General features: G+C 45.8%; 1 protein-coding gene across 1 annotated transcript in view; it reads left to right on the forward strand.

Annotated features, from left to right (window-relative positions):
• rspo2 (R-spondin 2) overlaps window positions 1-26835 on the forward strand; it is a 66728-nt gene that overhangs the window by 23003 nt on the left and 16890 nt on the right. The window contains exons 3-5 of the mRNA XM_080767968.1: window positions 7104-7292; window positions 17922-18065; window positions 19322-19510. Of these exons, the coding sequence (XP_080624094.1) occupies window positions 7104-7292; window positions 17922-18065; window positions 19322-19510 (522 nt within the window). The remainder of the gene's footprint in view (window positions 1-7103; window positions 7293-17921; window positions 18066-19321; window positions 19511-26835) is intronic.

Here is a 26835-nt window from a genome sequence, read left to right on the forward strand (position 1 = left end):
AGTATATCTGTATATGTATATCTGCTATTTTCGACCAGGATAGTGACACTACAGTTCATGAGGTTAAAGTCAGACATACAGTAATGGGATGGGAGACTGTGTTTATCGTTATTTGTTGTTCACCCATAAAACAGTGGTACTACTATAATGGTTAGATTATCGACTGGCGACTGGAAGATCCATCAGAAATGGCAATCAATATATTAGTCAACGTGGAACCAGAACTTAAAATAACCAGCGCTAAAAAATGACAGAGGAAACACTGCATTTAATCCTTTATTCCCCCCAGGCCATTACTCTGCAGAAAGATTTGTTTCGAGTCTGAGAATGTGCTCTTGTTCTAACTGTTAAGTAAGGTTTGAAAAAAACAAAAGAACAAAAAAATTATGTGTAATTTGCCTTTTTATGGTTTCACGTTGCAGAAAGTAGTAATGAGTAATGTGGATGATTTCATGGGGAGTGGTGGCTGGCTGCGTGAGAGGCAGGAGGCTTGGCTTGGCCAGCCAGGGGTTGCAACCTCTGTTTGTGGGGGCTTTTTGGCAACAGTGGCTGACGCCTGTCACGCTTCCTTTGGAATTGTAAAAAAAAAAAAAAAAAACTACCTGAGACAGAGAACGGTTCTGCTGGATCTCACTGTGGCTCTAATTGGCCTTGAGCTGCGTTCAAAACAAACCTCCCAGCAACGCCGCCGCCGCTGAATGAAACTGCCATGCTCCAAACATGAAGTCATACTCCGTTTTATGAGCTCCAGTGTGTTTTGCATGAATGAAAGACCAACACGTCACCTGCGACTGCACCAGGAAGTATAGGACAAACTCAAATATCGCCTCATGTTTCACCGAATACCTCGATATCGATATGACGATGGACGAGTGACGATTTTACTAAATATTTACACAATGAGTTTGTTTTTTATCAGTAATAATAAGTAATGCCTATTTAATAACTACGTCATTTAAATCAAATTATAGCTAGAACAGTGCAGGTCAATTCAGAAAATGACATCACTTTACTATAGTGAAGTCTTTAAAAGCAGGATATCACAATACAATTCAAAATACTAGCTGATATCTAATCTCATCATAACGCGCTATTAATATAATATTGATATATTGCCCAGCCCTACCAGGGGTGCTCAGTGAGTGTGTTCTGAACAGGGCGTATCACCTTGCAAAATTAAGTAAGTGGAGAGTACTGCCTAATCTATGTTCCTTCATACTATGGTGTCGCGAACCGAGACTAGCCAATCTATAATCTCACAGCGTGCTGCATCCGCGATGCACAGTGAAGATATAGATAATCTATATTCAGCTCGCGGATGATTGATTACCAAAGACCCAGCTGGTCCCAAATCTATGCATTTTTAGAACCACTCTCACAAGCTATAGCTAGAAACTACTGCAAATTCGCCTCGACAGTTTAAGGGTGAGATGTTTCTCGGAAGGCCTCATTATGTGGTTACTACCCGAAAGCAGTGCTTTTTTGTGTGCACCATACCATACGTCCCTATAGAAATGTTGCACATCACTTGGCCTGTAATATCTGTCCTCCATGCTTGTCGGGCCTCTGCACTCAAGAGTGGTTGTAGTGTCTTCTCTGGTGATGTTCAAAGGGACCCTGGCTTTTGTAAATACAATACTTGCGGCTTAGAGGGATGATTAGTCGGCCGTCAGAAGTGGGGACTGTGGAGATGTTTCGTTTTAAGTAATATTTATTCTGTGGTTGAAACTGTAAACTGTGTTGGTTTATCACGAGTATAGGGAGTGGCACTTTTCTATGGTGTGTACTGTGCACTTATTTTCCCCCTTTAAAAAAAAAAACATGCATGGTGAACTGTGCTATCCATAATCTTACAATGACCATCTTCTTCTTCTCCATGTTTTTGGCATTTTTGTTTTAACTGAAAAGGCCTGACAAACTGACAAAAAATGACAAAAAGACCTTAACCGCTGCAAGCAGAGAGAGAAAAAAAAGAAAGCTGGCAAGCATGTGTCAAAGTATGGTTAACATTTGGATGGGTTGGTTTTTGAATGTATCTACTGTTTGTAGTAAAAAAAAAAAAAGAAGGAAAAAAAAGCGAATAAGCCAGAGCCGTAACTCAGAACACTGCACTCTATCACTGTGTGTTTAAAGCACAGTTTGGTGCCAAATTAGGTTAAGATGCTGTAATTTGGAGAAATCCCAGAACTTCCGCCAGAACCGACGCACTTTGATCGTGTCCTCTGTAGTGTGACTTAAAATCATGGCTGTGGACGGTGTTTACACATCTGAGCCGCATACTGTTCACTGTTTCTTGGAGAAGTATACAGAGTCAAATCCTTAGCGTTAACTTAACTCTGAGATTGTGCAAAATGCAACCGAATGGACCCATTGTAGCCACATTTGTAAACATGGACCACGGTTCATGGCTCATTTATTTAGTCGAGGACCCCATGCTAACCCTCTCAAGGACCCCTGCTGGGGGTTCCGGGACCTCCACTGTGAAAATCACTGACTTTTAGAGTAAATGGTTCAAAGTGTGATGTGGGAGATACGTCGGGCTTCTGTTACTCCTTAATACGTCTCTGCACAAACTGCCCTTTCGACTCTCACGCTATATAAGAGAGGAGGCTGTTGCTTGTTTTTCTCCTTACCTTGATTCAAATTGAGCTCATGTTGGATGAGTGTTTTATTGATGACTGACTGAAAGCAGTTGGCAGTTAACAGATTGATGCAGAGGGAGCGCTAGACGTCGTCCCGGTGGTGTGGGACGTGAGTTGGACGGCGCGCTCCTCCAGACATTGTAAATTGTGGCCGCCCCGCTGACATACCTGTGGGCTGAACGTTAAGGAAGGGGGAAAAAGCCCTCTACAGACAGACACGGACAGGCAAGAAGGCAGACACGCACATGTACAACCTGATCCAAATGTCTCCCTAGATCAGCACCAAAAATGCTTCACTCAACCGTAGAGGACTTCCTTCCTTCTCTCTCTCTCTCTCTCTCTCTCTCTCTCTCTCTCTCTCTCTCTCTCTTTCAGTCATATGGTAATTGTCGGATGTGGGATCCGCTGGATCCAAACTGTGCATGCTGCTGTTGGCCTCAATCAGCATATGTGCTGCGAGATACGAGCAACCAGCAAAACAAAATGTTCAGCTAAAGTCAAACAAAGTGCGGACACGGCACCAACAGCCAGCCAGGGCTTTTTCACTGACTGGTAATCCCACTGCTGACTGATCAGCTAGTGCGCTCAGATGATTGCATGTACAGTATGCATAGTATTTATGTTAGAATGTTAGAATATGATTGAAACTGTCGGAATTGAAGTTTGTCAGAGAGAAACCCTTGATAAAAGCCAAGATCGTGATAGGTGGCATTTCACTGGCTGTAATCCCCTTGTTGATACAGCTATAGTGAGCTGCCTGAAGATGATCACTTGTGTGTACAGTATAGTATTTATGGTAGACTAAACTTCATTGGAGCTGCCGTAATTGAACCAGAAACGGTTTGTAGATGTAGAAACCAATGTAACGATGATGATTATTCCATTGATTATGACCATTTTAATATTTTCCCTTCCTTAACTGGGGAAACAAATGGTAGATTCTTCCCCCAAAATGTGTCAGAGCTGCATTTCACCTATCCTGTCTATTGGAACAGTGTGCAGCTACTATTAGCAGTGCCCAGGGAACAGTTAAGCAGATGAACTCTAGCGTCCCTATATTGGGGGTGAACGTTAGGCGGAATTAGCAGATCTGCAATCTCAGAAGTCAGAACGCATCGCAACGAGACATGTTATGAGCTTATAGATTGGCTATATCTCTTAGAGATGAAGATATTTTGTGTGGAGGGAAGAATGGCGTGAGCCTAGTATAGACCCCTGGGGCACTCCGGTCAACAAAGTAGCGTTTAAGTGGTTAATGGTTTGCCGTCTTGCTCTTTTTTGTTCTTTTCAAACAAAAAAGTAGGAATAGTGGGGAGGTGCTGACCATGGGAGACAAACTTGAAAAGAGGTCGCACAGCTCGTAGTCACGATGCAAAAAAATACTGTTTATTGAGTTACCAACAAATTGCCTTATTCAGGGTATGATTCTATTTTCTTTTTGGTTCTTTTTGACACAGTGCCAGGAGAAGCTGTAATCGAACCGGGAACCTTTCAATTCCCAAGCGACTGTTCTACCTGAGCCGCTTGCCAACTCTTTACAGTTCTTTGCTTTGGCAAGGTGGTGTTCCATGCACTCCTTTCATTGTTGTGTTAACAGTCGAATTGGGAGAGCGCAGATCCATTTAATGTGATTGTCAGCTTGTCGTAAATATGTAAGAAGTTGTGTATTTTTCACTAAGTGGAAAGATAGAAAGATTGACAGTTTGAAGCAGCGGATATATTTTGTAGTGAAAGTATAATTACTTTGTGGAAATTGTGGTGTTTTCTTTGAAACTAAACCCACCAATTTTGTAGATTTTGCGAGCAGCTTCTTGACCAGAAACACGTTTGTTATTAAAAGTTTGATTATTTTATGTATTTCTTAAATGCTCAATCAGTGAGGCAAATGACAGCTCTAAATTCCATGAACTTTAAACACACATAATTTGAAGTCATGTCATATAGTTAGATTATGCGATTAGTCATTTATCAAGTTTAAAATGTTTTGTGTGGGAGTAGCAGAAGTAGGGAAAGTCTTTAATATATGTATATAAATAATAATAATTCTCAAACAAACACTGCTGTTGCTTAAATCGTGAGTTATCTAAAGGTTCACTTTTTAGTTCAGTATATTATGGTTATACACAGCATGGCAGTCTTACTAAACATAATACCACCCACCGTGGAGAATATTTTCTACAGTATTTGTATATTTTCAGAATACATGCTGGCTTGTAGAAATGTCATCACTTGTATTGGTTTATTTGTTTATTTTCAACAAACTTGAAAGTCTGAAAAGTACTGCATTAACAAAAACTCGGGACTACATTGGATCCATAGATAGACCGTTGTTCGACAGGTTATTTATTTTATTTATTTTTCCTAAAAAGTAACGGTTCTGGACACAGTAACGACAGCGATAACATATTTGAATCTAAAGACTGTATAGAAAGACATTTATTCAGTCTAACGTGAAGTCTATACATTTAAAGTAACTAAAGCTATGATTCCAACAGGGCATCTACAGTATCATTACACTAATCGCATTGTCTTTCTCCTTGGGGAGGAGTTCATTACATTGAGAGATTTACCTTACTTGGCACAGCTAACATGATAAACGAGGAAAAACGTCAATGCTAGATTGACAGTTGAACATTAAATTAAAATCAGTTTTCCATCTAAGAACAGTAGGAAGCCAAAACCGTTAAGAGTTATTTGGGCTTAGTCTCCCAATGTGTCTCTCAGAGTGAGTGATGCTGACTGGAGATGAGCAATCAACAGTGCATGTGATGAATAGACCTGGACCACACTTCCCGGTGCTGGCCATGATGGATGAGGTGTTACTGTGAGCCTCATCTCTAAAGACCATCAGAGACACATTCTGATTACCACTTAATCTCACTCCATCCACCCCTGGTCCGCCAGACTGGGTGGAGTTTGGCAGAGCCGTCAGACTGTATACTGTACTATACTGTACCTCTCTCTCTGTATGCCGGTTCTCTGTATTCCAGCTGAATAAGTAAAAAAAAAAAGAAAATAAATCGGTGAATCCAAGTCAGCCACCGACATCCGCTCGCTGATTTTCGCATGATTACAAACTGATGCTCGCACTGGGCCCACTTAGCGCTTTCTTTTGTCTGAGGCAAATCTGCTCAGAGAAATCTAATACGTGGATCCGTGGCCAATAACACAGGCATGCTCTGCTCTGTCTCCCACGGCTTGTCCAGTTTGCTACACGGTGTTTTATTAAGCGTTGTGGTAGGTCGCCCAGTCGGAGCTGTGCTGTTACCCCCGTCTCCGACTGTGATATTTAAAACTTGGCTCAGATCAATAGAAGTGTCTCTCGTTTTGGAGAGATTGCATGCGCCCAAGGACATTTTCCTGTAAACGGGACGCTAAGGAGTTTACATTAAGAGTCACTTATTGTGGAATGGACTGCCTTTTTTACTGGCTTCTTTGTCTTCCGCAGGCAACTGGAGCTGAGGCCAGAGTCACTGTGGTTTTGGGGGCTTTCATCGGCTGTCTCAACACAATCGTTCAGGGGAGCAGCTCTGACCAGAATTAATGCAATATTCACATTCATAACCAATCAGCGCTCAAACTTTGAGAGGGGAACCAGAGTTTGCATCAATGACAAATTGTTGCAGTGGACATTTCCAATGAATTAGAGAGTATCCCACTGACATATCTATTACGGTTGTTTTGCTTTTACTCGTGTACTCTCGTTGTACTTTCCTTTTCGAATTTCGACGGGTTGGACCCCCTACTTGTTGAACCGATGTTCAACCCAGGAGTTCACCCGTGTCCTCATCCTAGGGCCACAGTTAAGGTTGACCACACTTCTGTCATGCTGAAAACTGTGGTGCTACTCAAGGAACTACGCTTTAGGCCCACACAAACACACAAAAAAGAAAGAATCAATTCACCATTTGTATTACGTGTGTGTGTACTCTATCCAATCTACGAGGTTTTGTCTACAGTACCAGTTAGATATGGCTGTCATTGATCAAACTTGCACATTGTCAGTGGAATATTGTTGACGTGCGGAGGAACGTCACATCCACGACAATACCTGCAGGGAGTCTCAGCGCTGAATGGAGATGTCGTTATAGCGCCCACACAGAACTCTGAGGAAAACACCACAGTCTGGGTATTTGTTCTCCCTCAAACTAGTGGCCTCAGAACTCTAGTAACACTCAAGTGTAGCTCAGTGTATATCATTTAACATGGCACTGGATTTTGCATTTTATTACAGCCCACTAATAATTTTTCCTGTTTTCTCCTCTCTCCTCTCTGTCTGTCTGTCTGTCTGTGTGTGTGTGTGTGTGTGTGTGTGTGTGTGTGTGTGTGTGTGTGTGTGTGTGTGTGTGTGTGTGTGTGTGTGTGTGTGTGTGTGTGTGTGTGTGTGTGTGTGTGTGTGTGTGTGTGTGTGTGTGTGTGTGTGTGTGTGTGTGTGTGTGTGTGTGTGTGTGTGTCCTGCAGCTAGTTATGGTGCGTACCCCATGTGTAAGGGCTGTTCGGTGTGCTCCAGGGACAACGGCTGTGTAAACTGCCAGCCCAAGCTCTTCCTGTTCCTGCGGAGGGAGAGGATGAGGCAGTACGGCGAGTGTCTCCACGACTGCCCGTCAGGATACTACGGCATGCGCAGCCCCGACATCAACATGTGCTCCAGTAAGTCTCCCCTTCACGCCAGCCCCGTTCGCCCTTGAACCCAACCGCTGTCGTCGCCCCCCTCCCCCCTCCCCCTCCCCGACCCTCCACCCGACCCTCCAACCGACCGACCCCCACCCTCTGTCTTCCTACACCACCCCTAACCCCCGCTCCCCTCCCCCCACACCGCCCCAGTCCCTAGCCTCCTCAACTTCCCCTCTCCCACATCACATGATTTATTGTCTCGTCACATGCTCCTTATCCAGAGGAGATACACATGCCTCAGATTTTTAACGGCTGATCCATTCACACATGAAGCCAGTTCTTAAAAGAGTGTCTCCTTCCAAGGGGTTAACTCTGGCTCCAAGCAGGGATCAGTCAGGGGCTGCGCTATCCATCCATTTTCCTAATGGCTAATTCAGGACCGTCGACCAAACGCCCTCAAGCCATGCCATTCACTCTCATGTAATCTCAAGGCAAATCTGATCAAAGATTAGCATCAGGCCATTAAACTAAATGGGTCATCAAGTGACCACAGGGACTGATGCTGTCGATCCAGGGTTCACCAGGCAGTTTAATTTCTTGGCTTTTGTTTTTTGAAGTGGGGTTGGTCACCTGCCTGGACAGATGATTGACAGCGGCTAGTGTAATTGACCGACCCGACTGACAGATTTAAGCGTTTGGCTGCTGACTAGAACTGCCTGACCAGCATTGCTATTCCGTTCTGACACACAATGAATAGACTAGATTCATGGGCTGTCTTGGTCAGTGTGTTTTCAACAAACAGTACATTTCATGGAAAAGCTTGTTTTGGTTTCATAACGTGAAACAGACCACACCTCCGGTCACACACACTGAATTCGTGTTTTCCGTTTTGAAGACGAGAATAAAAAAGAAAAAGAACAAAGTGTTTTCCTGCACTCTCGTTGAAGAATAACACCCAAAATCCAATTAATGGAACGTCTCGCTCTCCTCTTTATCCTGCGCCCCGATCTCATAACCTTATTTTAACATCGGGTTCGAGCCTGAGAGAGACAGCCTTTATAGGTTTACATGGAGCCTGAGGTGTTGGCTGAGTGTTTCATGTGAAAACAGAGAGGAACTTGAACCCATTGGGTTTCCGTGAGCCAAGCTCCTGACAGACACGCTGAAATGAGGCCCCAGAGGAGAGTGTCAGGACCTTTAGGCCCAATAATCCAGGCACGCAGCAACCAAAGGAAAGAAATAAGTTATGTTCTGCTTACCCAATCACTGCCTAGTCTCCATGCACTGCACATACATCTACTTGGCTCCAGTCAAATATGGCAAGTAGATACCAAGAGAACACACCCTCTCGTAGTACGCTGCTGGTATCAATTGGTTGCCCCCTTCCAAACACATACTTCCTCTGTGTGCTGCCTTGTATACACAATTACACGTTCATGTCCACTCCCCACAATAAAGTCAAAGACACGCGGGCCTGAAGTAATTCCTCCCTATCTTTGTAAGTCAGGGAAAATTGAAGGAGAAAAGACATCTTGTTTGCTGTCTTTTTTTTAAAACATTTTTTACCATTCCCCCCACCGCCTCACCCGCTGACTCCCTCCACTTTTTGAGTTTAACTACTACTGATGTGTGGCAAGTTAATCTGAATCCCTCTCCGAGCAAGCTGCCCCCAGAACAAAATCTTGCATTGTCACGGAGCATCAGATCTCCGAGAGAGGCTCTGCTTTGATGTGATCGCCATTTCAGTCATGACTCTCTAATCCAGCTTCCCATTTGACCTTCCTTCTTATAGTTGGGATCTATGTGTCACTTTCACTGAGCAGCTCGTGTCTGTCCCCCTGTAACGGCCTGTTCTTTCAGGTTGCCTCAGAAGCTAATGGTCAGTGAGGGGCAGGGAGAATTTCAATTGTTTGGCTGGAGGCTCAAAGACACACCGGCCAGCGGAGGCTCAAAGGCACACCGGCCAGCGGAGGCTCAAAGGCACACCGGCCAGGCCAGAGGAGGCCAGAGCTCCTGTTTTCCAAACAGGCCTGGCTGGAACGTGCCATTATGTCTCTTGTTATCATGAGCTTTAAAAACAGACTCTGAAATCACTTAGGGAGACAGCTGCTTATTATTACACCAGAGTTTGTCTGTGTGATCTTATCTCATTCAAGAATGTTTTGTGGACTCCCTGGGTAAGGAAAACCAGAGCCGGGCAAACGAGGGACTTATACACTCAGTCGACCATACTCTCACACTATAGAATCTCAGGACACGTTCCATGCTCTCTAAAAATGATCGCCCCATGTGACACGAAGACATGAACACACTTTAACCCATGTGCTGGTGCAACACTGACCAAGTTAACCACTTTCAACCTGGCTTTCCTATTTTCGGCATGGCATTAAATGTGACAATGATCAAAACGTGAAAGGTTTTTGTCACATGGCGACACATTTTGAGCTTGTAGATTGTCCCTTTCCTTTTTTCGTCATACAATGAAGTATATTGAGGTTGAGCCAAAGATGCTGTAGACAATGTCGAGTTAGGATCGGTTTTGATTTTGAATAGAAATCACGCAGTTATGAAACGTTTTCCATGAGCACTCTACAGTCACAAAACTCTTCACATACAGAATATGTCACACATTCAAATGGGGACCATTGTCACATGGGTCCATTTAGTTAAAATTATACAGTTTGTTGTTCAGGAACTGTGTAGGTTTAAACGCACGCACGCACAAAAACCACACAAAACATGCGCACACACACACACACACACACACACACACACACACACACACACACACACACACACACGTACTCATAATATAAAGGGCTCTCTTATATCCCTAGATTCCCTACCCTCATGTGTCCATTTCTTGTCTGAGCCTCCTTTCAGCGGCTCAGGGGTGGTATGATATGAGCCATAGCTCCAGCTGTGTCCATGGAGGATCTTATCAGGCCCCTAGAGCACGACCTTTCATCAGCATCTGTGGGTGTCGTCAACCAACCCACGGCTCCACTCGGAGGATTCGTAACGGCTGTATGTGAGTTCACGTTCAGCCAAATCTGTCTGAATGTGGCACCGTTGCGCTCTGTCTCGCTTTCTCTACAGCAGTGGTTCCCAAAGTGGGGTCCGGGGACCCCCAGGGGTCCCTGAGGTAGTTCCACGGGGTCCCCTGCAGCTAAATGATAGTTTGGAACCAAATGGACCCTGATGGGTCTGTAACTCTGAGAGTGTACAAATTTGGTTCCATTTTGTACACAGTTAAATTAACATTGATTTTACAATATAAATTGAGGGTTCCAGAGATAGAAATGCCATTAAACTGGGGGTTCTTGAAATTAAATGGGTTGAGAATCACTGTTAGAGCCGTAACAATCTTCTCTTATGGTGGTCCCTGGCATATCTTTTTAAATGGGGGATGATGATTAGCTCAGCACAGAGCTGCAAAATGACACTAGCGATTTGTATCATCCTATTAATAATTTAGCGGACTGTCTGCATGTCAGTCAGTCAGAGTACTTCCTTAGCATAGAGCAAGACAGCTGCTCTCTTTCTGCGCCATCTCCCAATGCCACGACGCACGGACCGCCTCACGGAACCTATAGCGCTGCACAGCCCTGTCCTCCAACCTCAATCTGCCCTGCATTACACACGCCAAACATTCTAACAATCATCTTAATTAAATCATGTGTCACCAGTGTCACCAGTGAAATGCATGTTGGGAAGGACACAGATTAATACTGGGACACACTTTTACGCACAACAGACCCAAACAGGTAAACAATTCCCCACATTACCCACACTGAACATCATTTGCTGTTCATATATATTCAGAACGGGTAAGGACTAGTCTTAATAAATAAGCATAAACAAACTGCATCACAAGAACAAAAGTATTTGTTGAGAAATATATATTTTATATTTACAGATGAACGACTACAGAGAGAAAAACATAGCGGTAAAGGTCTATTTCCTGGTGCTTTGCTCTGATGGATGGACAGATAGAGGTTTCCCCCTTTTAACCCAGGGGGAGAAATGTAAAATACAACTATCTAAAGATTATTGTGAAAAGATGTAAACATTGATTTTTGGTATCATGTGTGCAGTGTAGCGGCCCTAACCTCTAGGATTTCCACTAGCTCTGAACGTTTCATTGAAATGTGTCGAAAATATTTGACCCTTTTTCAACATTTCCGCCTATAATGACATGACATGCCCAAAATAGAGACGTCAGGTTGTAAGTGGTTATGGCCTCGGGCAATGGAGCTGTTCATGGGCCAGGCTTCTAATCAAAGCCAATCCCACGCGCGCGCACGCACACGCACACACACACACACACACACACACACACACACACACACACACACACACACACACACACACACACACACACACACACACACACACACACACACACACACGTCCCACTTAGTTACCCCTAGCCCCCTGCAGCATGCATTAAAGCCTTAAGCTCTGTTCCCTAGCAGTCAGCATGGAAAGCCAGTCTATCATGATTGCCAATATCCTGGATGGATGTGTGGTTCAAATATCACAACTCATCCAGTGCCCGGTACGATGTGCCACTGGAGGGCTTTCTTTCATTTTCCTTTTTTTTTTTTACAATCCCAGTTGCAATTTCTGTTTTATTTCCTTCCTATAGTGTTGAGACAGTGCTAAATACCACCTTGTCATATTTGATTAAGGCTGGAGGTTTATGGACATATGGGTTATACTTTACCTTAATGTACTGTCGTTCATTGCTTTAAGGTGAATTTTGTGAAGGCAGTGGTGGAGAGTAACTAAGTACAATTACATTGTACATTTTTGAGTATTGTTGCTTTTTTTAGGGTTAGGGTTTCATGAATATAAATATTGTACTTTTGATTCCAGTTTATTTTTATAAAGGGACTCTCGGTACTCAAACTTGGTACTTAAAAATATGATATTAACTTGCGTCACACTGCAAGTTGATTTCAAATAACAATCCATTGATATTAAAAAGAAAGATGTAGTTTGTAAGTTCAGTTTCCTACTTTTGAATGCTTGTGTTGACACAAGTTTTCTTTTTTCAGTTGATAGTTTTAAATTATTACTTCTGAGAGCGCCGGGAAATACACCATACTGAGCTTGGTTGTTAACTTGTTATCACTGGCAAACTGGCAACCTCTATTTCTCTCTCTCTCTCGCCCTCTTTCTCCAGCTACAGTACCTCTCTCTCTCCTTCCTTCTCTCTCTCTGTATATAATTCTGTGCTTGTGGGTATTTCCATTGCTCAACTAACCAGTGAAAAAGACCAGTTGCTTTTGGCCTTTGAGCTTTACCAAGGGACATTTAATCATCACAGCTTTAATAACCACACTTTCAGATTTGCCAGACAATGCAATAATAGACACAGCAACCCCAGAACACTACAACCAGACATGGAGCTCAATAGGGCTTTTTTCCCCAAGCAGTGTGTAATTGTGCATAGTTTGAGTGAATCTGAAGTCCGAGGCTGTCTGTGTGTGTGTGTGTATGCATCCGTGCATGGTGCGCGCATACTGTACATGCGTGTGCCGTGTGTGTGTGCGTGTGTGTGTGTGTGCGTGCGCGTGCGCGTGCGCGCACACATGTGCGTGCGTGTGTGCGTGCGTGGGTGCGCCGCGTGCATGTGCTGGAACTGGTGAGGCAGAATCGGGGTCAGATTCTTAGATATCCTGTCTTCTCGTTTCCTTGGTGTGGAGAGGATCGCTGACACGCGTGTCGTCTCCGCTCTGCGTACGACGACATCCTGACTGACAGGAACAGCACCTCTGCTGCGCCCGGCTCGGTGTCGGCGCGCGGGACGAGACGGGACGAGCGGCCAAGTGGAAAGGAACGGAACGGAGCGGAGCGCGGCCGGCTGCGCATGCAGGGAGACATGGCAGCCCCGTGGCCTTTGCCCGCGAACCCCTCTTCTGCCATCCGCAGTTCCACACAATTTACAATTTACAATTTAGGCATTTAGCAGACGCTCTTAATCCAGAGCGACTTACATTAAGCAAGAACAAAAACATGGGAATACATCACATAAAGACATTTATCATGAAACATGCGTAGCTAAGAAAGTAACAGTGGAATATCTATAATGAAACTATACATATAAGCTATACATCTATACTACTATGCTACACATATGTACTATGACGTGCTATGACTACTAGAATTGCTATCTAAGGGGGTGGGGTAAGTGCTATGGGCCATGATGGAGTCTGAAAAGGTGGGTTTTCAGACTACGGCGGAAGATTGGGAGTGATGCTGCAGTTCTGACTGCAATGGGAAGTGCATTCCACAGTTTTGGAGCCAGAAGGGAGAAGAGTTTGGGACGTGTGGAGCGTTGTCCCGGCGTTTTTAGTGAGGGTACTTCCAGCTTCCCTGCGTTGGCTGATCTGAGTGAGCGGGAGGGTTTGTAGGGTTCGATCATACTTGCAAGATATGGGGACACACGACACGGCTGGGTGGCAGCGACCACGCCAAAGCTTCCGTGTCGGGGCCAAAAACCTGTGGCCTAGAGAGAGTAGGTTGTTGGGCTCGGCTCCACTCGTTGCAGCTTGGAGAGGAAAGGATGGAAAAAACGGGGGCTTGTTTTCCCCTCTCGTCGTGCCAGGCCTTTCTTTTTTTCTTTTTTTTTCTTCTTTTTTTTGCAGCGCGGACACTCCCGCTGTGCGACATCAGGTCTGGTTAGCATTCTGCAGCAAAGAGAGGCTCTGTTCGCGGGCCGACGCGCAGTTTGACAACCTGCCACCGGCCCCAGATAACATGAAAGACCCATTCCGGGACACGCATTCGTTTTCATCAGTCTTTGGGAACGGTGATTTAGCACTCTTTCGCAATGAATATTCACGCAAATATATCAAGTGATTACATATGGCACTGTCACTCCGCTGAGGCGCAGCGTGTGACTGAATCTGACAGGAAGCTTTGAATGTCCATGATACAAAAAAACAAAAAACAGAACGGGTTGGTTCTCCATCCAGACCACAGCAGAGGGACCGGCTCCTGCCAAGCATGTGCGATTAGATCACGAGCGACACTCGGTGACTCATTGCTAAACTTCAGATGCACTTGACTAGGAAACCACACAATGACAAAACACATGCGTGAAAGTGGGGGGGAAAAAAGAGAAAGTGTTACAGCGATATCTATGCTGGACGCGATGCTGGTTCCGTGGCTTCAGAACGGGTGACCCCCGGCCACTGTATTGGGAGGCTTTGAGATTCCTTCTCGGAAGCACAAACATAGATTTTCCACAATATTACTCGCGCTCCAGATCCTGGCCAGCCAGAGAGATAATGACGATAATGCGTTTAAGTCTCAGGAACATCGGTGCCTTCTGTGGGATCCGATGACCTCATTATTTCTCATTAGTCTCCCAGAGGCACCTCGTTGACGACTTTTAAGGTGGTCCAGAGGTTAATCTCATAGGGAGGATGAGCCTCCCCCCCCCCCCCCCCCCATATCTGTGTGTGGAGCCTCTGGCCACCGGACAAGCTCCCTGCCCGCTTGCTGACTCAGCCAGCCGGGCTGTAGCTGGTTATTGGAGTGGCCAGATCCCACAACGTCCAGCCTGCCCCCTCACAGAGGCCCTATAGAGATAGCGTGCGGCCTGATAATCTGACTGACAGGGATGGATGTCTGTCATGAAGTTCCTTTCTGACCCACCTCTCTCTCGCTCTGATGCCCTTTGACCTTGAAGGCCTTACCACCCAAGATTCCAACTCCTATGCAGTTTAACCACATGAACCTAGTTTGAGTCCCTATTATGGGCGTATCACAATAAAAATGAACATTTGTTAATAAAAGGAAACATGTTGTGACAATCTTTAAGCTCACAAACCAGTCGCTTTTGCGATGCACTGTGAGCTTGTAGATCGGCAATTTCTTTGCTATTTGATGTACAATGAAGTATAAAGGGTATACGTGGTTAACTGACTTGTCATCTGAGTCATCAGATGTGGTGTTAGCGACTTATGGCACGATGTTGTGACACTTCTTGTAAAATGAGTCGTCCTTTCACCATCCTAGTGTGTCAAGTATTGACATCACAAAGTTTCAATCAGAATAGTGTAAGCTGAACACGAGCAGTGCTTGCAAGGATACTTAGCACATCTGGGCTGCTCCTATTTGTTGTCAATATCTTAAGGTTGCACAACAAGCCAGTGCTTGAGAGTGCTGCCAGATGTTCTAGAGCCCCCCACCCTCTCTTCTCCTTTTCTTCCCCTTTTCTTTTTTTGTCCGTGAGCTAAAAGTCACTCAGGTGATGACAGGCCTGGGAAGTGTGAGGGGCAGAAGAGAGCTTTGGTGCTTTCCAATTAGCTCTGTGATTTATTAGCCAGCTCTCTGTCTTGGTTGCTTTGCCGCATCTCCAAACCGAGCCCTGCGGAGATCCAGTTTCAACGTCAGGGCACACAGGAGGTGGAAGGCAGCGTTTGTACAGGAGGAGGCAAAGCGCATCCTGCCTTTGTGTGGCCTTATACCTCCCCTAATCTTACACATTCCATGCTAAGATCTCCATACAGTGCCGTGTAACCCTACCAGAAAACCATGTTTATCAAACACAAGATAAGTGTGTGAGATACGATGGAGCAGAGTATAGAATTAGTGTGTCAAGGAGATGGCGTGAGTGTCTACACAGTGTGTTGAATGCAGTTCGTTTTCTATCCGCTTATTAGAGTGGAATTGATTTATTGCTGTTCTAGCTCATTTACGTTAATACTACTTAATTAGGAGTTTGAATGCGTAGGGTTTCATCTTTGGTACATGTACCTGTCTACAAGAGCCAATAGCTGGACATGAACAGTGAAATCTCCAGCCATATCAGATTAGTGGGCTCTGTGAGTGTGTGTGTGTGTGTGTGTGTGTGTGCGTGTGTGCGTGTGTGCGTGTGTGTGTGTGTGTGTGTGTGTATCCGTGGTGGGTTTGTTTAGACTGGTCGGGAGCAGCGTGAGACCAGAGTGAGTGGGCAGAGGCCATACTTTAGGGTTCAAAGTGATGTGGGGAAGGACCCCCTCGTTTTGGAGGAATGTGGAGGAGGAGGCCTGATGGTTAGCTGGAGATGGTGTAATTAAGGGGCGTGATTGTGAGAACGTTCCCTTCCCTGCACTAGTGCACAATTCTCAGTGTTAATTTTACTTCGAAAAGCGTGCAAATGGAACCAAATCGACCCACAATAATGGTCCATTTGACTGTGCAGGCCCTGCAACGTTCATAGATAAAAAAGGGCATCCCTCTGCCTCCGTGTCTGTCACTTGTGGTAAATCACTGTGAAGTTTGTTGCGCGTGCGGCACGGCACGCGCACACTTATGCGCGGTTAGGCTCCCCTGTTCAAAGACACAGTCAACAGGGCCGGCTGCCGCCCTACCTGGGAAGCCCTAGTCTATAGGGCTGAGGGAGATGGCGGTTGTCGGTTATAGATTGTGGTTACCCAACACTGGAAGCCTATTGGGCAATCAGTGTCGCTAACAGCTTCTAAGGAGCGTCATAAATCAGACAGCTCTGGGAGGCTCCTTTTAATCATTCGGGCCAGAGCGTCGCCCCGTTGGTGTGGCTCGTGTAATTTAGTCCCTGCCTTGACGTGCTATTTGCAGAGTTACAGCTTGATGACACATCAGGCTTGCCCCGCAGCGGGCCGCTGTGTGTCATGCGCACTCGCAGGGTGTGGCCGTGGGAGTGATAACGCTCGAAGAGCATTGGTCGATCTGCAAGCTCACGGCGCGTCGCGGATGCAACACGTCGTGAGCTTGTAGATCTGCTGTTTCCGGCGTGTGTGACACTGTCGTATATGACAGAACATAAATCAGGCTTAAGTGTGCCGTGGCGTTCCTCAATAAATGCACCGGTATCTGTTTGGCAGAGGAGAACATTCGGGAGTGTGTTTTTCCTCTCCCAACACCCTGTCCGCCCCACCGTTTCCCATTTCAAATCGGGGTCAGAATGATTCTGTCTATGCTCAACGTTTTTGTGCACTCGCCAACTTGGATCGATTAGCAGAATGTCATAGCAAAGGACGCCAAAGTTCAGAGATGTATCGTACAGGGATTAATATGACAGCGCAATGCGATCGATCGCATTTTTGTAAAGGTTGCAATGGGACCGATTCTGAACAGTCACGGAAAACCATGTGTAAAATAAAAAAATGTGAACTCATGGTGCTGTAGACTCTACAGCACCATGTGTTCACTTGTTCCTTTTTTATTTCTACAGTGTAGAGGATGTGTAGACTGTTGAATGTCAGAAGAATTTGTTTTCCTGCCCGCGTTTAAAGGGGTCAGCGTGAGGTAATCCTTCACCAACCAACCCTCTGTTGTGATTTCACACTGTTCATCGGTTCCCTCTGAACATGTACAAGACTCGCACACAACACACACACACAAAAAAAAGAGAGAATGTCTGTCAGGCAAAACAAGTTTGCTGAAATGCTGTTGGAGCCCGGAGAGACATGATTCACAGGGCATCAATGACTCTTTCTGTTTTTTGGGGGGGTGTGTGTGTGTGTGTGGGGGGGGGGGGGGTGTATAATCCTTTCAAGAACCCCTTCCCCAAACCTCTTAGCTCTCGATCAACTCCAGATGAGACGGGTGTACTGTATGTATATTGTGCTGGATCTTGAACACTGATCATCCCCTCCTCTCTCTCTCTCTCTCTCTCTTCCCTAGGGTGCAGGATAGAGAACTGCGAGTCCTGCTTCAGTAAAGATTTTTGCACCAAGTGCAAGTCAGGTTTCTACCTGCACAAAGGGCGCTGTTTTGACAAGTGTCCCGAGGGCTTCGCCCCGCTAGAAGACACTATGGAGTGTGGAGGTAGGTGCAACGATGCAGAACATATATCGAAAAAACAGGAGATAAACTGAAAACTTTGTCAGCTTTATAGAATCTTTAAAAGTGATATTCAGCCAGTCATGCAATTTGACGTAATTTCTACGTAATTCAGTGCACAACTAAATCGTAAATATGTAGTACGTTATGTTTATACAACACTAGCTCCTCTGCAGTGATTGGAGGTGGTCTCACACTAAAATCTAGACCCTGGTGCTGGCTATAGGACTAGGGGGGGGGGGGGGGGGGGAGATGATACAGGTACCTCATGACACGATATCTGGGGCTATATTAAGCCCTCAATAACGATAATGTCACGATATTCCATATATTGCGATATACAATATATTGTAAGAGATTTCATCAATGATATATCACGATATCTGTAACTGAAAAAGCCGGAATTATGTATATTTATTCCAAAATCTTACAAGATTATTTGTGTCACAAACTGGCCAATAAATGAATCTTGCCTCCTCCAAACAGTAAAACACTGACTGTAATTTTGCAACTTGTCCACAACTTGTCTGTGCACAACAATGTGTGCACTAACTATTAACTAACTAATGACTAAAATATGTAGTGAAAATGTAATTGACGAGTAACGAATAAAATAAGATGGACACATTAAAGTGCTGAGCATAACATGCAACGAACCTGGACTGATTTCAGGTTTTCATCACCAACTTGTTTTATGTATTGTAAAAGTTGGGCCCATTTTATCACGATATATCTGTAACATTGTATTGATTATTTATCACGGGAGGAAGTATCGCGATATATCACATATATGGATATATCGGCACACCGTCCCCTAGCTAGGACACCTACCGGTTGACCGGTAGGCTTCCAACTACTGACTGAAGCACATACCGGTATATACAGTATCCACATTATATCCCCTGGAAAATGGGGCATATATAGCTTTAGTGGTAAAAAATATCTCCCTTGTTCAAATCCCAGGACATGAACGTTATGGAGTGCAGCTTTAATTACACGAAAGTGTTAAAAAGTGTGTCAGCCTTGTTGTTTCTCCTCCCCGAAGAAACACAGACCTCACACATCCTATAGCTCTTTTCACACTGCAGTAAAGCTCAGCCTAGGGTCTCCGGGTCACCCACCCCCCTATCCCCAGGTGGCTGCAGTTTTCATGACGCCTCTTCTCCCTCCCTCTCTCTCTCTCTCTCTCTCTCTCCCTCTCTCTCTCTCTCCCCCTCTCTCTCTCCCCCCCGTCGCCACAGAGGGCTGTGAGGTGGGCTCGTGGAGCGAGTGGGGCACCTGCACCAGGAGGAACAAAACGTGTGGCTTCAAGTGGGGTCTGGAGACCCGGACGCGGCACATCGTAAAGAAGCCCCCCAAGGACACGATACCCTGTCCCACCATCGCCGAGTCCCGGAGGTGCAAAATGGCCATGAGGCACTGCAGGAGAGGTAGGATGAAGTCTCCTATTTTCAGCTATTAGTGTCTGTTCTTCGTCCTACGCAAACATTAAATTCCCATCGACAATGAATGGAGCATTTTACGTCATATAAAGTGTCCGAGCAAATAGGCATAGTGTCTATTTTCTGTCATGATGATGTATACGATGATAAGAGCGCCCCTCACTTCACGCGGGGGTGATCTTTATACATGCATCCACACATACAGGAGTAAAGTGTCTCTTCTCTTAGCAACCAGTCCCTTCGCTGAGTGGGTAGAGAGAGAGGCTGTCTGGGAATCAAGACCCATATTGCTCATTATATATATAGCCATCTGAGTACTTCATGATCAGCTGGGTCAAACTGTGAAAGCAATTTTCCCGATGGGAGTAAGCACTATATATGCCAACCCCCTCTGCTCTTAGTAACGCACCTGCTCCATGTCAGACATGGAGCTCCTCTCCCCTAACCCACACAGACCCACACCGCACGGCATACGTGCCCCTTGAACACAAGCCGGCCACTTTCATCCATCAGAGCGCTCTCCAGGGGCACAGTGGCGTTTTCATGGATGAAATACAGCAGTGTTTTTCCACGGCGGGTGTTTTTCAAGCCAAAGTTTTTCCCGGGGTATATTTTTCTATCTCCTCTCCTCACCTCACCTCAGTGGAATTCCTCACCGTACGAACTGCAGGTCTCCTCAATGGCCGCCTCTGTTTCCTCCCGTCAATTTGAAAGTTATTTGCGGTACGCGCAGCATGTATGTCGGGGCCGTTAAGCGAGACGTCCCGAATATGGAAATATTTTTTGTGTAAATACAGCTAGAGAAATATTTTTTCATAAGGCAATCCATTTCTCCTCTGATGATCCAAACACACCATTTAGGGGTGATGGCTTCGTTCCGTAGTGCTTTTTGACATGCCGTCCTTTTCCTTGAACACTCTTTTTACTCCCCTCATAAACGTTGGATTAGCAAAACAGGCCCACTGTTTGAAATATTTTAATTTGCCAAATGAGGAAGCAATTACACTGGCAGATGTCCTTCGACCTCTCTGAAGAGGGCTCGAAAAGACCTTTGAAAAAGAGCAACAACATTGTTTTACAGAAGGAGGAAAAATGTTCAAACCTCGAGGATTTTCCTCCATTTTCTTGGCCATGCGTGTTGAATCGGAGTGTCATTTAGTGAGGTGGTGAGAGAGTAAATAAACTTGAAATAAGCCATGATAGCGTCTCATGTTTCAGCAGCACACTGACAGTCAGCGAGGCAGTGCACTCCTGGTTGGAAACTGTGATTCTATGGCACATTCAGCCCCCTAAAACCCCTGTCCTGTTCCCTTGTTCAGGGAAATTCTGTCTTACCCCCCTCCCTCCCTCCTCTCAACACCCCTCCTTCCCGAATTTGATGTGCCTGCTTGACCTTTTCAATGAAATTTTACGGTCGTCTTTAATTAAAATCTGGCGTTGTTTCGCATGGTTACTGGCACCAATTATCTCCAGCATGAGGTCAGTCATGGGGAATTATTGTGAAGTCTTAATTGAATGCATAGCAGAGCCGCTCTTCCGCCCAGCCTTTAGAAACGGCCTGTGTGGACTCCCCGTGTCCACACCTTGCTTATAGCTCCTGGTGCCGTTTGTTATTGTAAAGCTCTTAGTCCCGTCTCGCCATGGTTCCCGGTCCAAACGGCTGCCTTATATAGTGTCTTTGTGGCTGTAAAAGCTGTGTGTAAAGTGTCGGTGTGCAGGCGAGCGAGCCCCCTCCATGCTTAGGACTCTCAGAGGCTTATGAAGTGCAGTGGTGGCCTATTTAACCCATTCTGACCGGGCACCCATTTTGGTGTTAGCATCATGTTATGCTTTACCTATTGAAAAATAGCAGATCTACAAGCTCATAGCGCGCCACCGAGTGGCGCGATACGAGCTTGTAGGTCTGCTATTTTTGAAAAATTCGAAGAACGACTGACATTTTTAGAATCTGATCTCAGGTCAGAATGGGTTAATCAGACCAGTGTGTGTCAAGAGGATACCTCGTATGAATCTGATCTCAGGTCAGAATGGGTTAATAAAGTTAGGTTTTATACTTAAAGCAAGAACTGTAAACTCCCCGTGCTGCTCAATCCAGCTGCAAAAAAAAAAAAAAGTAAAAACCTGCCCGGCGAAGGGCTGTGAAATGCTACACTCGTCCATGTCAAGCTGTTTAAATAAATACAATGTAAAAATGTAAGCCATTTAAATTGAGCAGAATAAGAGGGGCCAAGAAACCGAGAAGAAACACTCCATAGATCCAGTGCAGCTACAGTCGCATGGGAGTCCGGCTGACTGACATTGTAAAATAATCACTTCCCCGCGAGTGATAACAAAGCAATCCAATGAGAGGACAAGCTGCCTTTTTTTGGAATGCAGGTGACCAGGAAGTGGTCAAAAGCCTGCGGATGAAAATCAAGAGGTTCATGGAAGGGCCTCATTATGGCGGGGTTCACGGTGAAATACCTCGCTGGATGGCCTTTTAAATTACTACAGATTCCTGGGATCCTTGCGAGGCCAGTGGCCCCAGCGCTATCTAATATAGACGGCTTTGAAACTTTAATAGAATACATTTTCAGGAGACAAATAGGATTATCATTAGTCTAAAAACACAAGGTATGTTATTATTAAAGTAAATTTGATAGAATAAATTTCCCAAGGAATGCGTGTTTTGAATCTAACATGTAGCTTTGTCTGCGTCCACTGAAACGCGAGCCTAGTTTTTTTTCAAGCCAATGCAGCAGATCCTGCTGGACACCAGACACCATGTATTTGGGATAAGTATTGGATTATGTAACTGCAGACCGTAAAGATTGCTATGGATTAAACGGATACAGGAAATAAGGGAAAGAAATCGGGTGAGGAAGAGGAAAAAAAAGAAAGAAAAAAACGCCTGGTTTGTAGAGACACTATTTATGGCAATGTTTATCTAATCACCCCCGGCTTGCATTTCTATGCATTTAAATGACACCAGAGGTCACGCAGAGATCCCTCCTGTCTCCCAGCTTAACCCTGACGCACACAGGGCAACGTACATGATCTTTCTCCTCCGCTGTCTGTCTGCCAAGAGAAGACATAATCCCCCCACGATAAAAAATGTACATGAAGCGAGAGCATATAAAGCCCAGATCACGTCACGTATAAAGAAAGCATGGCGTTTTTCACAGTCAACGTGAAGGACGACTGTGAGTCGCTTAGAACCGTGTCTGATGCGTTTCAACTTGTGCAACTTGTCGATCGGCATAAACACAGCGTATCCCGTTCCCACTGCTGGGATTCATTTGCTGTTCTCGGGGCCGGTGTTGACATAAGCGCCGTATTCTGATAACACACACCGCGGCTCACGGTCTCTGGAGGGATCAGGAAGTTGGGGGTTGGCTGTTCTCGTTGCCTCCGCTGTGGAGCTGGCATGGACGCCAGGCATGTGTTGTCCCTTGGGGCAGGTAAAATGCTGTTAAACTATAAGCTATGAAGAGGCTTTATTAATAGCCGCGCCAACATTATCAGCATTGACAGACTGAGGGGAAGAGGAGGGGAGAGGAGAGGAGAGCAGAGAGGAGAGGAGAGTGATAACACACACTAGTGTGTACTAGACCACCAGCTTGTTCAATATTGATGCCATTAAGCCTTTGTCCCTATGGAGACTTCCCAGCAGCCCCTGTCATCAGATTCACTGGTGTATAAACAGACATGTGACAAGTTCCTCGCCTCCCCTCCCCTCCTGCTCGCCTCCTCTCTCTCTCTCTCTCTCTCTCTCTCTTTCTTCTCTTTTCCTTCTATCTCTCCTTCAGTACGCTGCGCTGCTCTCATGCCCATCTGGCTGCTTATCTCCTATAATCTCATATTTCAAATAAAATTAGATGGAAATAAGTTATTTTCATCTCTTTCCCTCTCCGTCTTGTTTCATTACTGTCATCATCTTGCTGTCTCTTCTCTTTCTGTCTCTTCTCTTTCTGTCTCTTCTCTCTCTCTCTCTCTCTCTCTCCCCCCCTCTCGCTCTCTCTTGCTCTATGCCACCCATACTCACTCACTCACTCACTCACTCACTCACTCACTCACTCATTCACTCACTCACTCACTCACTCACTCACTCACTCACTCACTCACTCACTCACACAAAAATACTCTACTATAATTCTTTATTTTCTTCAAAATTGGTGGAATTGTTGCTTAAGAAAAGCTCACTACTCAACAAATGCTTTGCTATTCTTCATACCACAGAGTTTAGGGCTTACGGGTTTAGCAACTACTTACAACCTTAACATGGTGAAGCTCTCAAAAGTCCCACTTGATGTTATTGTAACGCCTTATTTGGGATTTAAAGGGAGTGCAGGTCCAACCCAAACACCCCGTTGAAACCCATCGGTTAATTTAGTGCTGGCCGCAAATTGGCTTTCCCAGATTCTCATGCAGCGGAAAAGAAAATCTCTCTGTTAAATTAACACTCCGTATTTTTGTTTGTAATTTTAGTGTTGAAAGATGTAGAGAAATGTAAAAAAGGGTGTGTGTGTGCGTGTGCGTGTGTGTGTGAACGAGAGAAAGGCCGAGACAAGGGGAACAGAGAGTATAATGATTATCCGTGGTCATTGGATTATGTACCTGTGCTGGGAGAGCGCGAGGCCTGCGTGGGAGCATCGATCTCCCATGTGTGTAACCAGAGAAACCCACTCTGCTGTAGAGCTCATCTGAGGCCAAGCTCTCCGTCCCATCATCAATCTTACACTTATCCGTCTCAGCAGCACAAGCCCAGGCCTTGAGCACTTGGCTGAAGCCGCCGCTAATGCCTCGTAATTACTCTGTGTGTGTGCGTTTGTGCGTTTGTGCGTGCGTGCGTTCGCACATACATGTGAAGAACGTGTATAGGTGAAGGGGGTAATTACATGTGTGTTTGAGTTCTGTATGTTTGTGTTTGTCCACAGCATGGCGTGTTCGCCGCTATAGTTTTGAAAACTATGGCATACCGGTTTAAACCCAAATTCTTTGTGGCTTGGAGAGCTGACATAGACACAGCCAGCTGTCTAATGCTCTGGTGAGCTGACACCTGCATGACTGTCTGTCACACCGAGAGGTCCAGGCTCGTGGTGTCCAGAGCCATGGAGAATAGACAGAGTTACGACTGGCCCCACTTCATGGGGCCAGTCCAATGGCGGCGGCTCTTCTACATAGACTTCTGTTGGCAAATAGGGACACCGGAAGGTTACGGCATGCATTGGAGTCTATGAGCTCGCGCCAGTATACATGAACCACGTCACCGGCCTGTTTTCTGCCCCCCTTAATGTCGCAACTCTGTCTATACTCTATGGCTCTGGTGTGGTGTCTAGCCCGCGTACCGATCCCACCAGCTATACTGCAGTCTGGAATCGGGGGGCCTGAAATGATACCAGATCTACCCATGCAGGATCCAACCGGGCCGGAGGATTGAGGGGATGTGGGCCAGGTTCCGTCTGAAGCCCTGTCTGGTTCTGTGGTGAACCCACCTCCTGGTCCACAGCGCCTGGGAGCCATCTGCTCCGACAGGCCCCTTGTTCCTGTAAAATGATGCACAGAGAATGGTGATTGCCTCAAATCCAGTCTGGAGGGAACTCAACCACTCCATCTGACACACACACACGCACACGCATGCACAGTCGCGCGCGTGCGCACACACACACACACACACACACACACGTGTTAGCGAACGTGTGCACGCACTGTTCGTGACACCAACAAACTTTGGGTTTGGCTCCTTTACGTGTGTGTGTGTGGGGGGGTGGGGGGGTGGGGGGGGTGAGAGAGAGAGAGAGAGAGAGAGAGAGGGGGGGGTGGGAGAGTGCGCAACACCAAACGTTGGTGTTTATGGCCATTGAGCCAAGAGGTTTAGGCTCTGGCATTGCTTGTTGTTCCCTTCTGAGCATCACAATTACACACTCAGCACGATCACATCTGATGCTGGCCTGTGTTGGGCTTGAAAACGCCAACTGGATGTGTTTGCATCAGACACGGCCCTCTGCTCTTCTTCCATCACAGCGACTCTTTTTCTTCTTCTTTCTAAGACAGTGGTTTTCAACCAGTGGTCCGTGGACCACCAGTAGTCCTTGAGGAGGTTCCAGGTGGTTCCAGGTGCTAAATGGATAGTTGGTTGGTAACTTTATGGTATAACCAAGTGGACCCTTATAGATCTTTAACTCTTGAGAGCATAAAATGAAACCAAATGATTTCAGTTTACGGTCTCAAGAGTTAAATTATTGTTATCTCCATCAGTTAATTTTGTCTGTACAGTTATTGTTATTTTGATCAACGTTTGCCTCTCCTATGGTACCACATCAATAGTAATAGGCCTGCAGTGTGTATGGAATTGTGGGCAAAGTCTTATCGAACGACAACAAAATATTCTAAGTTTTGGATCTGAGAGGCAAAATCTCATCAAATGGTGGTCCGTGGCTCAATTGCCGAATAAATAATGGAACTTGATGTGAAAAAGGTTGAAAACCACTGCTCTAAGACATGGGCATGCTTGCAACTGGAAGATGCACCACCACCACCACCACCACCACCACCACCATGCCATATGAGGGATATGGCATGGTGGAACAGAGCATTCTCTCCTGGTCTCCGCAGACGAGCTCATGGCAGAGCACGTCCTGAAGCCAGACTGTGAGCTAACACTGACTGCACTAGTTGTGCCACTGCTCTGAACACGAACACAAAACCTCTCTGTAACAGACACTCGTAGTAGGACTGCTCTTTGATGTAAAGCTGCAGCCAAAGCCATAGAGTAAGACAGAGTTATAGGACATTGAGGGGGCAGAAAACAGCGTGGTTCATGTAACTCGTTTGTCACTATAAAGCCCATATAGACTCCAATGCATTCCGTAAACTTGGTTTGCGAGATGGCAACTCCTATGAGTTCTGATTTCCGCCAGAGCGGAATGACGTACGGCTAGTGATTAGCGGCTATTCCTCTCGGCCTGGGTAATATCGCTGGACAATCCGGCTCAGTTCCTCCCGAGCAGCGGGAGCGGGGCGAGGAGCGTTTTCCCAGGACAGAAGGAGAGGACTAATTGGCTTCTGCCCTGTCAAAGTGATTATATGAGGCCCCACACTGCAGCCTGTTGTGACTGGGGGAGCCGTGGCCTAATCTTCATTTAATAAGGCCACACCGTAGGGGCCGACTCAGTAGCCGCTAAGGGGCCTCCGAAGTAGTATGTCTCCCCAATACCTGACTGGACGGATGGATGGGTGGGCTTGGCCACGATCTGGACTCTTTATCACGCTTCGTGCACACATCCACCCCTCTTCACGAGCTGGTGACATGGTGAAGATAATGCATGTGGATA

The sequence above is a fragment of the Protomyctophum bolini genome (assembly GCF_963924005.1).
Source record: "Protomyctophum bolini genome assembly, chromosome: 7".
Classification (NCBI taxonomy): domain Eukaryota; kingdom Metazoa; phylum Chordata; class Actinopteri; order Myctophiformes; family Myctophidae; genus Protomyctophum; species Protomyctophum bolini.